The following is a 21,355-nucleotide window of genomic DNA, read 5'->3' on the forward strand; positions in this document are numbered from 1 at the left end:
GACACGGTGCGATAGACTTACCTTGAAAAACTGCAAAATCTTCAAAAATAATGAAAAGACTCACTCTCGCGCAATTAACGTAACTAAACAAACAGCATTAAGCATACTATGCGAGTTATAGTGCAGCTTTTTTACCGCCATTCGTAAATATCGACAGTGCGGTATCTCCCACACGATTACCCTATGCAGGGTGCTCCAAAAAGAAATCGAACTACTTTATCAGAATGTTTCATAGATCACTTTGAACCAGAAAATCATCTACAGAATATACACTATTGGTCTCCGTTCATTCGTTATCGATTTATGTCCAGTGAAATAGATTCTACACGTATATAACTGTAACGAAGTAATTAAAAATCTTTCGAGCTGAGAGCTCGAGGCGCGTGCGTGGACACATAGGCAGCAGATTCACTGTCCCTAAAGCTAGGGACAGTGAGAGGTGTATTATTCTACATGTCTTATCTTTATTAAAGAAAAGTATGGTTTAGTGATTGGTAGGAAAGGCTACACTTATGAACGAGAATCACTTAAACATAGATGTGATATCTATACATCGGAGCAGAACTAAGTCGAAGGCTTCTTTTCTAAAACAGTAGAGTTATTTTCCGAATCCAAGGAAAAATCGCGTGACAAATACTAAAACATCAACAAGATCGTATTTCCCTATGGAGTTTTAAAGTCCTGTTACGTGTGTAAACGATACACGGCGACGATTCATGGGAATTTACCGCTGATTCAGAAGCTCGTAAAGGCGGTAGTCTAGTATAGGACCTGTATTCTTGAGCCTTTTTTAATTATTTTTACAAAAGTACTATAGAATATATATTTTGTAGAAATTTTGCACGTTTACTTATCTATGCTTTTGAAACTTTTACCAACTTTTTCAACGAGAAATGACAAAAATTGTCATTAGTGTCATTTGTCGAACGCACTTGCTTGAAAACGAAGTTTTCCTATGGCTTCTGGGATTTCCGATTACTCTGCTCAATTGAAATAAAAAAATATCAACAAGATTTTTTATTTGAGATGAATTTTGCTATAAGCAATTATCAAAACGAAAGGAAAAATTGGTAATTCAAAAACTGACAACACTTTGAACTTTAATTATGTATTTTTTCAAATTTTGTGTTTTGTGATGTGTTCATATGACGTTTTTTACTTATTTTAGTGTGTAGATTCTGCTTCTCAAGTATGGACATGCTTATGAATTACCTTGTATTCAGTTACCTTTACACGAGTTGACTTTACAAATATGTTCCTCGTTATAAACTCATCAGTGAAGCGTGAGCTTATAGCATGGAAACGATGTAGTGCTAAAGTTATGCACTACAGTGTATTGTGGACATCTTGCATGTACATAGTCTTGAGTTTCAAGTAAATATATACTTTCTCTGCTATAGTCTTGAGACTTGTTACCCGTAATGAGTTTATAATGAGCAGTAGACACGTGTCTAAGGTTTGTTGACAACAGTGTTTTCTTTGACTTTTCGTTTACTACTGTTCACGATTATTTAATCTTCATGATTAGTCGTTCATTCTATTCATACTAATTGTACGAGATTATATAAAATTATGTTGTTTTGTTTTTTATGTTGTTCCTAAACGCGTTATAAGTGGGTATCCCAGAATTCTTGTAAACATGAGTAGAGTGTCAAATTTGTCAAATCAATGCATAGCAGTCTAGATGAAGATCTAATTTCATAAGCTCTTTAAACTACCTTAGAGAAAAAAAATTATACCTGCTTGGGTTTTTCCCAATATCATCGTTCCTTAACCCCGTATAATTCAAACTTGAGTCTCTCTCGAACTATTTCCATAATGTTACGAAAAGAAACCGATTTTTAACGAGTTAATTCACTACCCTTTTTGCACTCATACTCGCTTTTTACCCACAACCATCAAAACACTCATACCTGACACAAGATACAAAAATCGAGGACAGTAATAATCACCTTGAAAGTCCAGGAAAGTTTAAGCAGCTAAGCACTTGATTCCGCTCTGGCGCACTTTTGAAATCCTCCATTAACTCAGGGACGCGTTTCGAATGGCGCTACCTGGCGCGATGACGGGTGGAGGGCGACTCGAACCGGCATTGAGCAACACGGTGCTTCAAAACGCTACGAAACCAGGCGCGGGAATAGAATCGCTTTGGGGCTGCGAATGCTTCTCCTGGATCCTTTGGAATTTGTAAAATGGTTGCGGCAGAACTGCGGCCCTTTTGGCTGCTCAGGAGCTGAAAGAAGGGATGGAGGGAGAGGGTAAGAAAAAAACATCGTAAATGCAACGTGGAAAAACGAGACTTGCGTAGTTCTCGCGAGACATAATCCTCGAGCGTGGAAGTGCACGAGGCGACGATTGTGTCAAGGTTGTTTTTGCTTTGCGTGCGCGAGTGCTTCTCAAAATGGTTGCGCGAGTCTGCCGTCCTGAGAAGGTTTCGAGACTCCTCGAAAGAAGCATTCATGGTACACAAAAACGCATATTACATTAGTAAATTGATTATTTTCGAACTTTCCATGAGACCTAGTACATATGCTCACAATCAGTTGAGCTTTGCATTGGCCAAATCGATTAACTTTACAAAACAAAAATATTTATATTTGTTTGAAATGTAAAAAGCTAAGCATCAAGCAAGTGCTTTGGTACTAGAATTTAAAAACATTCAAAAAGTGGGGTTAACCACTTTCGCCTGTGAATGACTAAGTTCCATGTATACAAGGTGTTCTAAACTTTTCCACACAAACTTTGCCAATGGGTTCTATGAGCATTTGCAAAACTAGAATGTCTTGTTTTATCTCACGCCATAAACATTTTGGTAACTTTTTCGCAATCGATGGCTCTAACGCGAGTGCCTTAGTTGGATGTATATAATTTCCAAAATGTTATCCGTGAATGGCACAGAGTTTTGAGATTAAAATAATTTATGAATTGTAGAATAATATAAAATGTGGAGCAATGCCTGTGGCAATCAGCCACAGTTTTTGAAATGACTAATACTATGTCGACCGAAAATTAGCCAGATTTAAGGCCCGTTACGTATAGACGTTTTTGGACGTGTGATAGCAGCGCGGTATCGCTTTTACGATTCCGCATAATACAAATTAAATGAAACACTTCATATACAGGGTGTAAATAATATATGTAGCAATATTTTAATGGGTGGTAAGGGAATTGAAATGGAACACAAAATGTCTTATGACATGTCTGAACTATCTCCATTTTGCAATAAGAATTCCTTGAATTCAGTATGTCTATAAATACACACTGTACCTGTGTTTCCAGTTTGAAGTTTCGTTCGCCTTGATCAATGCAAGTTTGATGTCAACGTATTATTCAATTTATTCGGATTGAATTTTGTCGTAATTTTATCTAATCTCTTTATATTTGATATTGATTCTCGTAATAATGTAAGTACAATCGACGCCACATTATTGGTTTGAAAGAATCAATATTTTTTTATTATTTTATTAAATTGCATACTTATACAATGTTTTGGTAAAAGGGTTTAATCTAAATTGAAGTAGAAAATAAAAATAAAAATAAAAATAGAAATGAAAATCTAGAATATTGTGAACTTAAAACTTTGAGCGCGTTTTTTTTTAAAGCCATGTTTTTGGCCTAGCATCCAGAGGATCTCCAAAACTATTCATTCGATTAACTTCAAAGTCGGACATATTTTTTATAAAATTATTTAGGATCCAGCGTATAATTTTTTAGTATCTTAATTTGCTGAAATGTTATAAACTTTTACAGTAGACTTTGTCAGCGAAAAGACAACTTTTTTCTTTAGAATACTGCTGTTTCCTTATTTTTCAAAAATATTAGGAAGTACATACGTTACATTTTAGATATGTAGGTACGTTTATAAATAATAAAATGTCCAAATTGGAAATTAATTGAATGAAAAATTTCGATCTAAATGTCGTTTGATAAAGCCCTACCAAATATGACAGTAAACACTACTCGTGTTTTACCTATTAAAATTTACCTTTTTTCTTGACCTTCAGATTAATTCTCATAAAATATGGAATGCTGATTATGAATAGTCTTTATGCAATCCATCAATTTTACTGCAATTTCTAGTTTTATTATCTTCTTATATGACCAATTAAACTTTCGTTTTTTTAAGGCTTGTAAGTCGTGGGACTTTAAAAATATTTCGTTTTGCATTCCAGAATTAGGAAAGCATTGAAGTTTTGTCGCGAGTAGAAAAATAGAATTTTCTATGAACATAGTACTAAATCGCATCGTGAATTTGTAAGGTTTTAGAATTGCCTTCAATCGCATTCGCGGATCGATGTTAAAGCCAGTTAATGACAAAAGCCAACGTGTTCGTGACCCTTTAAAGCAGTTTTTCGTCCTTGCTGGGCATACAAGATTGTTATTACTAAATTTTTTCTGGTACAATAATTTATTATATTTTTCACTTAACGAGTGACCATTTTCACTGACGATCTGACATTAAAGCAACAAAATATTAGGTTGATCGAAAAATTGTGTTCGAAGTTATTTTTATATTTTTTAAATTAGTTACCTTTCTAATCACTGTATTGTTAATATTTTTCATGTATGTTTTATTTGATCACGCACTGTCATTTAAAGAGATTAACAGATCTTTTTCATGCAGTCTTCTTTATTTCCACTATTTTCGTTCATTATAGTAGTTATTTAGTTGAATATATTTAAATTTTGTTGAATATATTATTAGACAAAATGTTTTATACTTATTGTTTATAGAAGCAATAACTAAATAGTAGCTTTCGATTTTCCTCGAAAAATGCTCCGCAAACTAAAGATTGGAAAAATCTTACTGGGGGCTGTAGTCTTATCATATCGGCTTAGTGCATTCCAGCTCTTAATAATGGTTAAAAGGTCACGAAAGAAGTCTCTATACGTAACATACTCTAATTGAAATTTACAAGATGGAATTTATATTTTTAATAAAAGAAAATTGGATTAAAGAAACAAAAAAGTAATAAGACAAATTCATACTACAAATTTTTGAAATGATTCATACTATTTTGTCTGAGAATTATAAATATTCTGTTGAGAGTCGAGAAGACACTTTGCACATGCATTAGCAGTCATATCGCGAATACATAAATAAATAATTGATCATTGAGAACAGCTTCCACGTGGTCCGCTTGGTGTCAAACGTGAGTGGTCGTAAGTCGCACGAGCACGTGCTTGAAGTGTCGCATTATATGAATGAAATACAAACTATCCGTAACTAAGTTTAGCACTTCGGCTAAACAGCTGATCCTCCCTCCCCCTCTTCTCCTCTCCTCTCCTGCTCGACCTCTGAAAGTACCTGCAATAAAACCACGCGAGAGTGTGTCTTTCTCCCTCCTTCGGCCTGTGTGTCTCCCTTTCCCTCGCCTATTCGCTTCTGTTCACGGATGCAGCTTCTGGCTGCCGAAGAAACGGAGAACTTGCCCCGTGTCGATGACCCGAATAATGGGGACAAAGAAACAAGGAGGGGGAAAAAAGGTGGAAACGTTACCTGAGTCGGAGCGTTTCGAGTAACCGAAAGCAAAGTCCTCGAGTAACGTTCCCTTCGACGAAACGTTCTCAGACCTTGCGTGATCTTCGACACGAGCCTTCTACTGGATCTTCGTTGTTACGTGTGCCCTGACGGTACACGTGAACCTGAACTTTTGTGTCGAGCTTCAATGCTATTCTAAGGAGTTCCCATTCAAATAGAATTTTGAATAAATTCAATAATTCGCAAACAACGAAAAACCTTTTATTCGAGTTTTAAAGATGATTATTAATTGTAACTTGTCACGGATAAACACGTTTTTGCATTTGATTTACATAAGGGGGGATTCCACTCTGAGGTGTCAAAAAATAAGTAATATTTAAAATTTTTTTTTTTTTTCATAGGTAATTGCTGAATGAAAAATTTAGTTTAGATGTAATTAGATATAAATGTAATTTATACGTACGTCACACAATGCAATTTCTTAAAAGTACAAATATTACAAAATGGTGGAGTTATTCGCTGTTCCTTTCTGGTCAGAGACCATAACTGTTACAACCGAAATAAAAAAAGTTACGGTATAACACAGTTACATTTTTCATGATTTTGGTTACAGATAACCATTATAAATGATTTTAATCGTTTTAATTGTTGGTAACCATTATTGATGACGGAAATTGTTTTTGGTTATGAATAACCATTATTGACGACAGAAATTGCTTTTGGTTATGAATAACTTTTATTGACAAGGTAAAATGTTTTTCGTTCTGGTTAGCACAGTTTTTTTTAATGTTTCAATCGTCTGATTTTTTGCAAGCGATTGAAGTTGATTTTTTGGAACAACTGTTGTTTTTTATTCGATTTGCGATCATTTCTGCAACTATTAAAATTTTTAAAAAATCATACGCCATACAGTTAATAGTTTCTAATTTATGAATCATCAAAAGCTTTTTATTCCAGAGCTTTTAGTTATTGTCTGGTGTGAGAGCCAGCAATTACTGTTGTACTCTTGCTTTTAAATTGGAAAATAAAATTGAAATTTACATTTATATCATCACAGAAAGATTAAACTATTTATTTAACTTTAGGGTAGTGTCCCTCTTTAACACGTCTTAATTATCTACAATTGCTGAATCGTGGGTCCTTATTTATTCCCTGCCTTTGTTCGAAGAGTCCACGGGGAAAAAAGGAATGTAAAATTTTAACATTTCTCAGAAAACGAGACTTTAGTTTCCAATACAATGTTATAACTTCATATTTTCTCGAACATTCATGTGAAACATCAGTTTATTCTTCACTTTATACTGCATCATTTTCAGCTTTTACTTGTAATTTTAAGTAAGATATATAACACGATAAACTCTGAAAAAAAGCTATTCCAACAATAGTGTATCTAAAAAGGATAAATGTCAGAATAAAATTCTAATCATTATCAATTCATGTTAGTTTTCTCTTCTGTTATTTTTTTTATATTCTTTGTTTTCAAACCATGGTCGGAAATGCAGCCATCTAGCAGTTTATAACAGTGTCGGTTTCTCATAACAATTTAACACATTGTGTGCCATAAGAATTTCATAAAAGTTACGCCGATTCCAAATCAATTTTTTCGAATCTAGTTTCCTTTTACCTATTGAATGTAACACCCTGTACCAAACATGGATGTCATTCAACGTGTTAAGAAGGCAAATGTTGCATTGAAAAAATAATAGTGAACTCGATTTATCATCGTTCAAATCAGATTTAAAACAGATTAAATAGTGTCTTAAATTACTTTGCAATTTCAATGGGGCTCATAATAACTAATAAATAGTATTGAACTGTAATGAAAATCTCATACAATGTTAAAGAAATACGAAAAGAGTAATCACTTTTTCGTGGAATGATGAAAGAATCTGCTTTATTGATTGAATCAGTGGGAGACGTCTGACAATATCAGTCTGACAATATCGCTCGAAATATGTATGTAAGTACTTATGTACATACATATCACATGTTAAGTCCCTGTTGAGCTATGCACCAAATCGCCTGACACACTTCAAAAATCTTTTTCGGAAATTGAACAACAATAAGCTCCTAATTAGACAATCTATAGTAGAATATGTTACACATTCAGAGTGATGGTTTTATTCAATACGGTTATTCGAGTAAAACATTATGCGTTATTTACGAATTATTCATTGTCTTTGCAATTTTTATTCGACTATTATTTGAAGGTGAACGTACTAGAAAAAATTTATTCGAGTAACATTCGGCCCTGCCAAGTAGAACGGTTTAATATTTTTAACGATATAATTTGAAGTTTAATATTTTTAGTTGAGATACTATAATCAAATATTTTGTAGAGTTTTTAATCTACAAGGTATTCTAGAATCGCTAATATAAGAGGAAAAGTGACGATTTTTCATGAAAAAATTTATAAACAATGTAGAGTAACATTTGTTGATATCGTATAAGAAGTATACACTTTGATTGCACTTTGATATGATAAGAGTTAATTAAAATGTCATGTTATTGTTATTTATATTACCTAATGAAATATGGAATTAATATTAGGTGATAAAATCTGAATTATTCGTGATTTGAATAATTTTATCATTTTCTGGGTTCGAATGTTTTTTGATTCAGTGCAAGTTACATTTGTATAGCATATTAAATATGTTAGATGGAAATGATTAAACTGAGAACATGTTATGAAAACTGAAATATTTGATATTAGAAGTACAAGTCCTCAGTGTTCTGAAGAGTTAATACAATTAGCATTTGACTAAGAAATTGGGTTTTTGAAACTTATGTAAAGGAGCCTTGTATTCTGTATATGTGTTTATAATCAAAAGATACTATGAATTATGACTGTCGTAAGAAACTCCATAATAACGGGAATCTGTAAACGCCTGTATAGTATATCTGAAATGAAAAAGTATTGTATTAAACATTGTTAATAGCTACATGATGCTGAAGGAGATTTTCAGAATTCTAAAATATAATGGAATAATGACATACTAAAAAAAGTTAGATTATCTCACAAAAAGTCGACCTTGTTTCTTTATAATTAAAAAACAGGGAATCGTAAAAAAGTCTCTATTACCAAATACAAAATATAAGGTCGATTAGTCGATTGTAGCTTGAGCGTTCAGGCCACCATGTTGAAAAATGCAGTTTCGAGAAAAACGCGATTGTGATCTTTTTTAACTTATGTATCTTTAACCTATGTTTCGTGGGCTACAGAAGTAAGCCTTCTAAACTTGATGTAACTTCTTCAACGGCTATTTTGCGTAATCTCTTCAAAGTTCTGGTCTCTTTCGTGGCTTCCTGCGCTTTAGCTCCTAGCTTTGCTTACGGTGATCCGATGGCTGTTTTCCTCCATGCATGTTTTGTAAGTTTTAGGTCTGATTTTCACATTTATGGAATCTAGTATGCCTATCAGGTTTCTCTGTCCTTTCCTAACCCTAACTTAATCAACGCCGGGTCGTTTTTAACCTGGATATGGCTTGGCACTGTAAGAGCCGCAAACAGTCGAGTTTGCGAAGGTTAAAGGTTGCTGATCCAATCTATGTTTCAATTTCTTCTATTTCAGTACCACTGAAACGGATCTTAAAAACAATTTTCCAGAATAGTGTGTTGAATTTCATTGTTATTTTGGGTATAAGCTAAAGAGTAGATTTCATCGTGTTAAAGTAACTAAATGGTCAACAAAATATAATTTTTTACTGCTTTGGGGTAGTTTAAATATTTAGGAATTCTGTTTTAGCAGTTAGAGCTAACCAATATTCAACGAATTTTCTAACTTTACATTAATCACATGTTTACAGATCTGCTTGAACAAAATCAAATACTGTTATACTTATTTAATATTTTATTAGTAATACAAAATGTTCTGTCAGAACATTTTGAAATTCTAAAACAATATTTGATTTTGCTGTCCAGTACAAATTGTCTTACCGATTAGATAAATGTTTGCTTTTTTTTCCAAGAAATTATCTATCTAAGTTATTTAATAAATAAGGAACTGTTTGACGTTCAAAGCAGAACACAAGTTTCACACAATATTATAAAGCAAGAGATTCAGGAAATGTCACTGCTTAGCTAAAATGGTTTGAATTCATAAAAAAATATGTCTGCAAGATGGAAACATGTGCCCTCCGGGTCCTAAAGTTTTACATGTAAGATCCCATAAGCGCAGCTCTGATGTTATTCCAAATTATTTGGCAAAGTTATTTAAATAATTGTAAGTATCCACTTGCTTTTTCTTCTTGTGTCGATTAATTTATTGATAACTTGGAATAAAAAATTCAAGCGCAACAGCTTTAGGATTTAAATTTAAAAATCTTGATTTAGTGCTTCAGCAGTAAAAAGAAAAACCTTACTAATATAAAACAATCTCTAGCAATACCTAGGCGTAGTGACAGAGACAGTGATTGCTAATAAAAAAATGAAAAAAGAACACCCTTGGCTAAAGGACTTTGTGTTATGATGGAGCTACATTTACGGATTTTACATATAAAACTTTAAGTTTCTTGTCCGATTGAGGCCATTTTTTACACATATTATTTATTTGTTAATACGAACCATTTTAGAGGGTGTGACCAAAAGAATTTGAAATTCTAAAAATAAGGACCGCCCTAATATACACTGCCTATGTAAGACTGGTATAAGTTGACAGCTATATCGACATGGGTCATAGGAGCAAGATTAGTAAACCACGTGCTACGCCTATCGCCATCTTTGTCGCCCAACACTACAGATGCTGATTAGTAGATGTGACCGATTCAGTCAATAACCAAATTGCGTGTGGCCTAACTCTATGATTATGTTTGAATAGACTGGCTTTATTTCGTTATAACCGATTAGATCAGCATGCCTTTCGTCTACAAACGCACGAGCTGTATGTGCACAGTAAGTTTACTACCACCGAAGAAATAATACAACACCTCAATGATAATTTGCGTGTCTGCAGCAAACCTAAACATCTAGTTAGTGATCGTGAAATCCGCGCAAATGATTAAATTGAGTGGTTTATGCGTGCTATTTCACATGTGATTTCGATACTAACGGAAGTTGCAAAGAAATGGAAACAGTTTTTGCATTTAGTAAAATAGATTTTAGTAAAATACAATTTCACGTTTCACTCAGCTACTCCAAATAAATTGTTATTAGGAATGAACGAGTCAGGTGAAATAAATTATCAAATAAATGAAAAAATTGTATTTGAAAACTTATTAGAAAATAACCATGATTATTTTTATAGTCAGAGAATAAATCTTAAAAGTAATAAAAAAATGCAAGAGCAATTCAAAAGAATCAAAATTGTATTAAGTTGATGATTATGTGGTGATTAGGAATATTGACAACACACTGGAACTAAACAAAAAACTTATTTCAAAGTTCAAAGGGCTCTCTGCAATTAAACAGGTACTGAATTTCGACAGTGTCAGTTAGATTGTTACAAATTTGTATGAATTCTGGTTAATCAAAGCATCATACATTGGAATGGGGAATGTGTATCAAATAAGGCTTTTATGTATTATATAGCATGTTGCTAAATACACATGGAAAAAATGGTCATACAGATCTTACAACAGTCTCCCAAGTAGATTTAAGCAGGGTAGGATTCCGAAAGGTTTGTTATAAACCTTTGTAAAATTAATGAAGATAGTTTATCTAATATTACTTGAGACAGGTGGAACAATGGGAGCTCGTTAGATTGGCAAATAGGAATCTCAAAGATCTGGTCAATTAGAAGAAATCAACAACAGCAACGAACCGAAAGCTGTAATTGAGTCTGATACATGTTGGAGAGTACGAATAATTTCTCATAAATTAGATCAGAACAGTTTATTTTCTAAGACTTTCTAAGGCAGTTAGCCGAGATTATTCCACCTCTAAAGGATTTATGATAGGGATTCAGACTGGGTGGTCAAAGAAGAGAGTGAACGAGATTGTTTAATCTCTTAGTCTTGACAACATTGAATCTCCCATCTATCGAGTGTCATAGGACTGCTTGGAAGAGGAGAGAGTATTCAAAGATGGCAAGCGGCTCGACACGGTACTATTGTTAAAGAATAAGAACATTGTTCCTAAAAGACCTGACCGCGGAATGGCAAAGACGAAGCCTTTTGGTAAGAACTGTGATGAACCCCACAGGACCTATCCCAGAACCGCCGTCGATTGGAAATATTTCTTAACAGTCTGATGACGATGCTGGATAATCCGGCACAGTTCTTCGTTCGAATCTTCCGCTGTTTGGTTGTTGAGTTTTCTAACATGCAGTATCATAATCTACGATTTTGAAACTGCATAAACTGCAGTATGAAATTGTTCGATTACTGTTGTATGAAGCAGTATGAGCTTTCCTTATTATTCCGATTACCTACAGTCTACAATTTTTTCAAACATCTAGTTAGCTTTGAATCTGGGAAAATAAATATTCAGCAAAATAATTGCTGAAGCATGTATCTGAGCCTGAAGTGGACCAAATAGGATCTTGAAGTAAGCATTCTAACATGACCATTTCATTTGCAACAAAGAGAATCTTATCCTTATGATTCAACTTTCCTAATATTAATCATATTTGTCTTTATTGTCCTTTTGTTCTGATAATCGAGCTTGTACGAGTGTGCACGAGATTGGAGATTTGTCACTAGTTCTTAGGCACGATGACAGACAAGCAAGACCACGTGGAACCTGAAATACATACCCTTCTCGCCTCTACACTGTCGTGTTTGCTACCTTACTAGCTTCTAACAATAAATAGTGACCTATATGATACAAACGATAATACTGTCGAGTTTAGCGATTTGTAAGTAAATTCATAAAAGAGATAGTTCGCTGCTTCAGCTTCTTAATGCTGTGGTTTCATGCAATGACAACCACAAATATGTATTAAGACTAGGCTCACACGAGCGACGAAAAAACGAATGATTGTGTCTGTCTTTCAACTGGAAGAATAAGTAAAAACAAGAAGAAACATACGATCGTTTATCAAAAAGTCGTTCATGTAGCCTTTCTAAGCACTCAATTTGCATCGAAAGTTGACTCCATACAGTCTGTTTTTGAAAAAACAGACCAGTACCGAAGTTTGATTCAGCCCTAAATACTGAAGATTAGTGTTATATCATTCTTATTCTGTAGACGTCACAGATAAACATGTTACCTTACATTAGTGTTTTTAACGAGGTATATGTATAACTGCTGATATTCATTGAGAAACTGATCCTAAACTTTTAGTTGGTAGTATACAATATTACTTCAATACGAATCCAATTTCTAACTTACGATACAAGTCTGTTGCTATCCCCACTCTTTGATTGTAGTTTGTCTAAACGTGACAGCTACTATATAATCATAAATGTCACTCAACATGAAGCGGTAGCGGCAGCGTCTTTGTAACAGAAGGCAGATTAGGATATTTTTCCCTCGCTTTGGTACACTTATGTTCGTTGTCGCGTTTTAAATGAGCGAAACACATTCCCATTGCATTCATTCTCACTCATTTTATACATTCACTCATCTTTCTCGATTTGTACATGGTATTCGAATAAATAGATTGGAATAAGTAGACTATATGCTTATTGTATGTCTATAGGTACTGTTTAATTCTTTTCACACGCTAAGTTCATCCTAAAAGTGATTCTTAGATACTACAGGACACCTTGCGTATATAAAAGACTTTTTAAACTCGATCGAACGTCAATACTGCCGTCCACTTAATTACCTTTAGTTGTAGCTTTTCATATTCTCCCTCTTTCGTTTTAACTGTACTGTCCTCCCGTAAATATAAATGAAGAAAATGGATTCGAAAATCGATAAATCGATTATGTTGTAAAAGGGGATACAGAGTTTGAAAGGGCAGGTGGAAGTTCAGCGTAGAGAACATGGGCGCCCGTTTTGGCTCGTGTTCCAGCGTCGTGTCGTGCATCCCACGTGATTGTCAGTGGGTGGAAAACCATTTCTCGCGGTTGCATTTTTAATCGGTATTCTGAATCGTGCACGCTGCGCTTGGCCGCGGTTGCGTCACCAAGCAGCCGTGATCTTGCGCCTCGTTATATCATTCACACACACTGTTAAATCGCTGCTGACTGTACCGTGACGTTTTTCTCTGTTCGCAGGTATCAAAATGAGCTTCCAAAAAAGATCAAGTCCCGCGGCAAGGACGCACATCTCAATCACGAGGAACTGGTGCAAACGATGAAATGGAAGCAAATAGTAAGTAGCATTTCTCTCTCTCTCTCTCTCTCTCTCTCTCTCTCTCTCCCTCCTCCACCTCTCCTGCTCCTTCTCCCTCACCCTCTCTTCCCAGGACTTGCTCCCTCACTGCTTTGTAATGAATGCGCCCCGGAAAGTATCAGTTGCAGTCGGAGAAACAAAGAATCGTCTGATTTCGAGAGCAATTGCCTGCGTTATTCACGGCAATAAAAACACGTTTGAAATTGATTAATAGTAAAGTCGAAGGCTCGAGTAGGAGGCAGCCGTCGTTTTGTAGTATCAGAGAGAGTTGGTATTGCGTAAAAAAGACAATCTATCAATATCGTGAATACGTAAAATGATTTTGCGATAACGACCGTGGTAGATATCCCTCAACACTTTGTGCACTGTTGAAATTAATCAGTATAATGCATTCGGATGAATGAAATATGAGAGATATGAAAGAAATGTTGAATATCATTCGTAGAAGTAATAAAATCACTTACGTAGGCGAATGTCTAAATATAGTCTTTATTTGCTATGTACTTACCAGACATTGTCAAGGAGCTTACAAAACATAACAGATTAATATTTAAAATTAACCCACATGCTGATGGTTTATCTTCTTTTAGCCTTTTGTCTCATGATTTTTCATGGGCTGCGTGAATCATAGTTAATTTAAATTAACCAGAAATGTAGGTATATTTTTGAATAAATAATTATTTGGAAGATAAATGAACAAATCATGAACTTCTTCAAGATTCTACAATCTCATTTTCTTACTTAGGTTCTACGATGTACGTAACAATGCTACTCTAATATTTAGAATATGATTTATAACGACAACGCATACAGTATTGGAATTACGGTTTGGAATGATCAAAATTAAATGGAACATTATATGTACAGAATGATTCTGAACTGGTGGTAAAAACGGAAAGAGAGTGGTTCTTCCTTTAAGAATAAAAAACTAAGTCGAAAATATGGAATAAAATTTGTTGATACCCTGCTTCATTATCAAGAAAATTGACTTTCAATTTTAACCAAAGATTAGTGTAACGAAGTACAATTTTAGGTATTTGAGAGGTAACCGAAGAAAAAGTAATTCTTTTAATTTATCGTATAGACAGTCAATGATCAGACCGTGACCGTTGTCCTTACAGCTTCGGTTCTACATGTTAAAATAGGACGAAAATCAAGAATGACGACATTGCGTTTGAGGCTTCGTTTCAGAGATATTAATTATCTCAGAAATGAAACTCACATAAAATGTGTCTGACTCGAGGCTTATTCTACTGTCGGTGTACATTAGTCAAGTCAGGCACAACGAAGTCAGTAAAATAAGCTTTGAGTTAGGCACATTTTACGCGTATTTTAGGCGTTTTCTCAACAATTATGTCTCAGAAACGAAGCTGAGAACGTAGTTTCGTCTATATTCATTTTTGCCTTACTTCAGCATACAGAATTGCCCTTTAACATTTCTAATACTTATCGTCAAACACCATATATATCATAGTTGTATTTAGAAATTTTTATTTATGTTTGCTTTTCATAATAACAGGCTGTAAGTCAAAGAATTTAATCCAGTAAAATAAAAAAATTGGGAGAATCATGAATTTTATTGTCAAAATAAGAATAAGATTATTACAAAAACACTCTGTAATATTTTAAATAAGAAGAAATCTGTAATATTTCGCATAATATAATTTCGAAGAGCATATTTTTTGTATTTTATTACGTGTTGCACAATTTAAAAAAAAAGTCTTCATTTGCAATTAAGTATTTATGCTGTCTTAGATTTATATGAATAGCATTAATTGACAGCTCATATCGGATTAAAATGATTTACTGCGGCACATGTATAGGAAACTTTTATTTTACGACTACTTTTTGGTTTATTAATGCTTATAAGATTGCATTCTATATTTTTTCTCACGCCTAAATTTTGTGTAAATTAATAAAGTTCCACAGTCTAATACAAAAAATCACAGATAATTACAAAAAGTAAATTCGTACATATGATACTACAAAAATAAATATAGTCTAGGATGTATTATAATTTAGTTTGAATGCATTGATTAACGCTGTTTCTTCTAACGTTGAATCCTTTCGAAATAAGTGAATCGCGTTGCATTTATGGTTTTAAAGTAAAATGGTATAAGTTACATACTTTTATTACAAGAAATTGATGTTCAAAGGTTTGAACCCCAATTTTCTATCGAAGACTGTTTCATTATATTTTTTTTACAGCGAAAGTTCCTATAACACAATCTTTTCTTAAAAATATAAATTCTGTCTAATAGATTTTATCTTATACTCGTAAATTCAAATTTTTTTAATATATTTTGTGTCGTTTTGCCTTATAACCATAGATATAAGATTTTACTGTACAGACAATACCTCTAGGCAATACGCCTATACATGGGTACCTACTAGGGCTCTCGTACAACACGATTATGCTCTAAAATGGTTGAAGGATAGAAAAAAGTTAAAAAATTTAATAGCACGCAGTATAGAAGAAAGAGTACCTATGCGAAGTGAATTATTTAACATTAATGTAAACTGGGTGTGCAAAATTTCGTCAACTTTTTTAAATTCATCAATCATAATAAACTTACAAAGTAGAAATAAATATTCTGGCTTATCTCAATTTTTCTCGGTGAATAGATACATTTCATGACTCATGAACAAAGTAGTAATTTTGTTACTAATATTCACCTTAATATGTCACTGAATTTCACTTATCTGCTTTTAAACTGTCGTTAATTTTTTATTTTATTTTCCATGTGATTAGTTATTTAAATGTGTTAGATTAACACCTCTACTGTATGCAGTGTGTTATTCAAACTAGTTTGACCGGAAACATAATTTGAATCTTCGCATATAATTAGTTGACTATTGATAATAATATTAAATATATAAATTCTGATATGAAAATACAATTTACTTTTTTTATACAATAGAATTTAATTCAATTATGTTTGTATATATTTACTTACATATTTTAATTGTATATAGTAATTACTTAAACAGTGCACAGGGGTCAGCCAAACATGATGAAAAGAACTCTCTTAATTAACTTTCTAGTTTTTGTTCAGTTTTTAAATGTTAATCAATTATAAGGTATATGTCTAAACATAAATTGTTCATATTTTATCATGTGAATTTTCTCTGTAGGTAGCGTATAATTTGCCCATGCGTTTTCAGTGAACATTGTACGCAATTTTGCTAGATAATGAAGTTGCGTATACTATGCACCGTATACCAATTTTACTAGTTACAGCCTTTTGCTGTTTTTGTTCCTCACTTGTTAGAAATCACCTTTGCAGGCATGAATTTATTCTAAGCGTAAAGTAAAATTGTAAACTATACGAAACGTGCAGAAAACTCACTAAGTGGATATTTAAAAAAAAATTGTATGTATAACGCTCCGAAGCAGCATCGCCAAATTGTGCACATCCACCTTATGAATATGATTAAATTCAAAACTATTTAGATTAAGAAAACTATGTGTATTTAATGGGAAATGATTGAAATGTTCGTACCATCATTTTAATAAAGATTCTTCTAAAGGAATTATCATCATTATACGTTATTGTCGTCTATAATAACTAATACGAATTATGTGTTAAAATTCTTTCTAACAAATCTATGAAAATTACTAAACATTTAGTCTGTTTATACATTTACAATTTCTCCATTGGATTCAAGTTGGCTAATTGTCGTGGCCATTACCTACATAATTTTAATTTTAAGTTTATTGTTAGGCTTGCTGATGATATCGATAATACAAAAATAAATGTAACAATCAGTTTAGAAAAATTTCCATTAAAACAAAGATATGAACATTTTAATCAGGCTCTATTAAGTTTCGAAATATCTACGAACTCGTAGTGTATATCTGACAGGTTTGAAATGAAAACAGTTTTTTAGTTTTCGAGACCTAAATAATATATTTTGTACGTATATACTGGTTTCTAGTTTAATAAAACACGAATTTATACAATACGATAATTTTAAAGAACGTAACTAATGTGTTATATGAATGTCACTTCAATTTTGAGTTCAGTGTGCCCTTCACTACAGTGAAAAATGGAAAACGGCAATGGTCGTTTTTAACCGTATCCTCTTTTTCTTTGTTTGTTCACAGCGTGGTAAATTCTACCCTCAACTGTCGTACTTGGTCAAAGTAAACACGCCACGCGCAGTGATGGCGGAAACGAAAAAGGCATTCAAAAAGCTTCCAAATCTCGAACAAGCGATCACTGCCCTCTCGAATTTGAAAGGAGTCGGTACTACGATGGCGTCCGCCCTATTAGCGGCAGCATCGCCAGAAAACGCGCCTTTTATGGCGGACGAGTGTCTCATGGCGATACCGGAAATCGAGGGCATCGATTACACTACCAAGGAGTACCTCAACTTTGTTCAGCACATTCAAAACACCGTCGAGAGGCTGAACAAACAAAGTGAGTATCTTTGCCAACTCGTTTGTTCTATCGGTAACAATTACACGGTGCAACAATGGAAATTCATTTTCAAAGTGGCCTCTGTTAATTGTCGACTTTTAATTCTTTATGAAATTACTCGTTTTATAGAAATTTTAATTCCCAACTGATGTGGTACCAACATTATAATATACTTGGATCACAGGTGTTCCATTACAGAAAATGGTTCACAATAGTATACAAAAAATTCATAACCTTTCAGTTCATCTATTTTTGTTAGTTATTTGTGGATATTTCTGCACAAAGTATTATGAGTTGAATTAGTATAATTACTGTGATCTTCTTATAGCGACTGAAGGTGGAATTTTTTAAACATGTCTGAGGCTCCGTTTGGTCGCAGCGTTCAAATGCACACGTTTTTTAACATACGTGTGACCTAGTGCATTTTTAGTGATGCCAACTTTTAGTGATGGAAACACTTTGAATCATTTAGAATCTGTACATATAACGAAAAATTCGAACCACTTCGAATATGTTTCAAAGTTTAGAACTCCCGAAAGTCTTGTCAAGTTTTGAATCTTAAATTTTGAAAGTCTTAGAAATTTTTGTGTCTTGAAAGTCTTGATAGTTTCAGAAGTTTTGAAAAATTCAATAAGTCTTGTGAGCTAGTAATAAATCAATACCTTAGAAGCATTTCCAATATGTATTTTTATCTAGATAGTACTATTAACAAAAAATTCGAATTGTTTTTCAAGACTTTTAGGCTTCGAAATTATTTGAATCTTGATAGTTTCGAAAACTTCTAATCACTTCGAAGTTCAGATGGACTTCCACCATTAAGCATTTGTTTTCTTATTGCTTTTACGATCTGCGTTGGATGCTGCGTCTGATACGTATAAGAAATCCCATCTCTAGACGCATACAGGAAAGCCCACCCTAAAAAATAAAATATAGAGGGATCAAAATCTTCATGATTGTTGATACGTTATATTAGAGAGCAACTTTGTAGGTGTATTTAAAATAGGACGTGATGAAACCCTGAGAAATTGGTTTTTCATTGTAATTTTCTAACTTAACACGTTTATTTTGATTGTTGCTACCTGATGTATGTTAAAATTGTGCACTTGTAAGGCAACTTGATATTGATTAGATATTTTCAGTTTATAATTAATTATAAGTAATTATATTTAACCATTTCCACTGATTCTAAAAATTTTTTAGAATCGCGCTTCTTTTGTTTTACGTTGAAAAATGTCAAAAGATATACGATCATACCACTTTGTGACGCGATACAAAAAAAGTTATTCAAACAATTAAATATCCCTTGCAAACATTAATGAAGAAATAAGTTCAAGTTTGTTAAAAATTTGATTTATGTTATTTTTTATAATATTTGACACTTAAAGATTAAAGTATGTCGTACATCCAGCATATTCAATCTGATCACATGGTTACAAACACATCACAATTTCACTAATTCCATATAGAATTAATTCTACAGGTTTGCACTAGTTTGTGTTTGTAATATTACGTACTCAACATTAAATAAACTGGCTGTATTAATTAGTAATTTCGAACTAATAATTTTTCTTTTTCCCCAGTTTCACTATCTAATTCTAATCAGTCTTTCTGAAGGCTGTACAGGGAATTTCGTGTCACTGAAATTGAAACTTTCATGTAAAGTAACAAACTAGAATGCATCTACAAAACTGCTCCCTAAAATAGTGCCCAAAAATGATAAAGAGTGCGCAGTGTTCACGATTGCACAGTATTTCTTCTGTTTTCAACACATCACTCAGTTTTATTGCTTCACGGGCTTACCACCCTTTCCTCAATTCCCCATAGATTTGCGTTATTTTACGGCGAGTCAAAAAAGTATTTGTGCACGTACTTTGCGTATAATACTACGCAGAAAAATAATATATTAGTAGTAACTGTTTTGTTCAATTAAACTATTGCATATAACAATGATATTTTCATCTCGAAAGTTTCATAATGTAGGTATAATATTCGTAGAAAAAATAGTACAAGAAAAATGATAATTCATGAGTCGGAAAAGTATTTGCACATTTAGTTTTCATGTGAAAATTTTAACGAATTTCGAGTTTAACATTTCTTCGTGTGCTTCTGCTTGTGCTGTTTATCACTTGCTATGTCGCATTATAAATTATAATTTTATGTCTTGATATTACTACAAAATATGAAGATGTGACATTGTAATTGAAAAGTAAATTTTCGTTTTCTGAAAATGCTAAAACTCAATATTTCCTCTTCTTTCCATGGATTCTTCATATAATAATTGTGCATAGAAAAACGGAAGTAAAATTGAAAAAATCCATTCATAAATATTGCAAATTCATCCGCTATTATCGGATCAATAGTGAGGAAGATTATTTATTCTTGAATCGTGAGAAGTCTTGCATTCTTGAAAGACATAACTACTAACCACATACCAAAAGTTTTGTCTTCATACAATATCTACTTATGTTTTCGTAAAATTATTTTTTCACTTCACTTTATCTTCATTTTTCAGAATTAAAACTCAAGTCTAGACTACGAAAATTGATTTTAAAAACGAGTTTTCTACATCCTTTGAGCTCGTAACTAATTTCAAATCGCATGTTTGTATTTAAACAATGCTGTATTGAGCTTTATTAAAAAAATGTTCGACCTATTGATGCGCATAACGTTCAGCACAAAGAAGATGTATAACGCATTATGGTTTTAAGTATATTGCATTTATTGTTCAAATCACATATGAAAGATAAACGTTCTTCTTAACACTTTGTCTGCTGAATGATAACCGTATTTAGTGGGTTTTCTGTAGGCAAAGCGTTACTGTTGGTGCTTTATTAGCAGATAAAGTTTGACTAGTTATCAAAGAATTTGTTTTTTCTTGGTATACCATATCATTTCTCTATGCAAAGTTACTGTGTTTATGAAATCTGATCGTGTAAACACTTGTTTCGACTCAGTTTAGGAGTTCATAAAAAAATAACCCTCGTCAATTTTTGTTTTTCTTTTTTCCAGCAGAACAAAAACATGTTATAACGCCTTTAATTATTGTTTAATAAATAAGCAATTTTTTAACAAGATATTCATCATATTACATATAGTATATTTTTAATCCTATAGAATGATCACTAGAATATATTCGTCAACGAAGGAAATCAGAAGATTTGACTAAAGTTGTTTTGCTATAAGCTCTTAATTATCCTTTTTCTTTCATTATTATCTCTTTATATAATTT

The 21,355-nt window shown here is 32.9% G+C and overlaps 1 protein-coding gene across 1 annotated transcript in view; it reads left to right on the top strand.

Moving 5' to 3' along the window:
- The window catches only part of Amun (protein amun), a 42,560-nt gene that overhangs the window by 11,164 nt on the left and 10,041 nt on the right, over positions 1-21,355 (top strand). The window contains exons 2-3 of the mRNA XM_076383981.1: positions 13,585-13,681; positions 17,811-18,126. Of these exons, the coding sequence (XP_076240096.1) occupies positions 13,585-13,681; positions 17,811-18,126 (413 nt within the window). The remainder of the gene's footprint in view (positions 1-13,584; positions 13,682-17,810; positions 18,127-21,355) is intronic.

Source organism: Calliopsis andreniformis, chromosome 9 (assembly GCF_051401765.1).
Source record: "Calliopsis andreniformis isolate RMS-2024a chromosome 9, iyCalAndr_principal, whole genome shotgun sequence".
NCBI lineage: Eukaryota > Metazoa > Arthropoda > Insecta > Hymenoptera > Andrenidae > Calliopsis > Calliopsis andreniformis.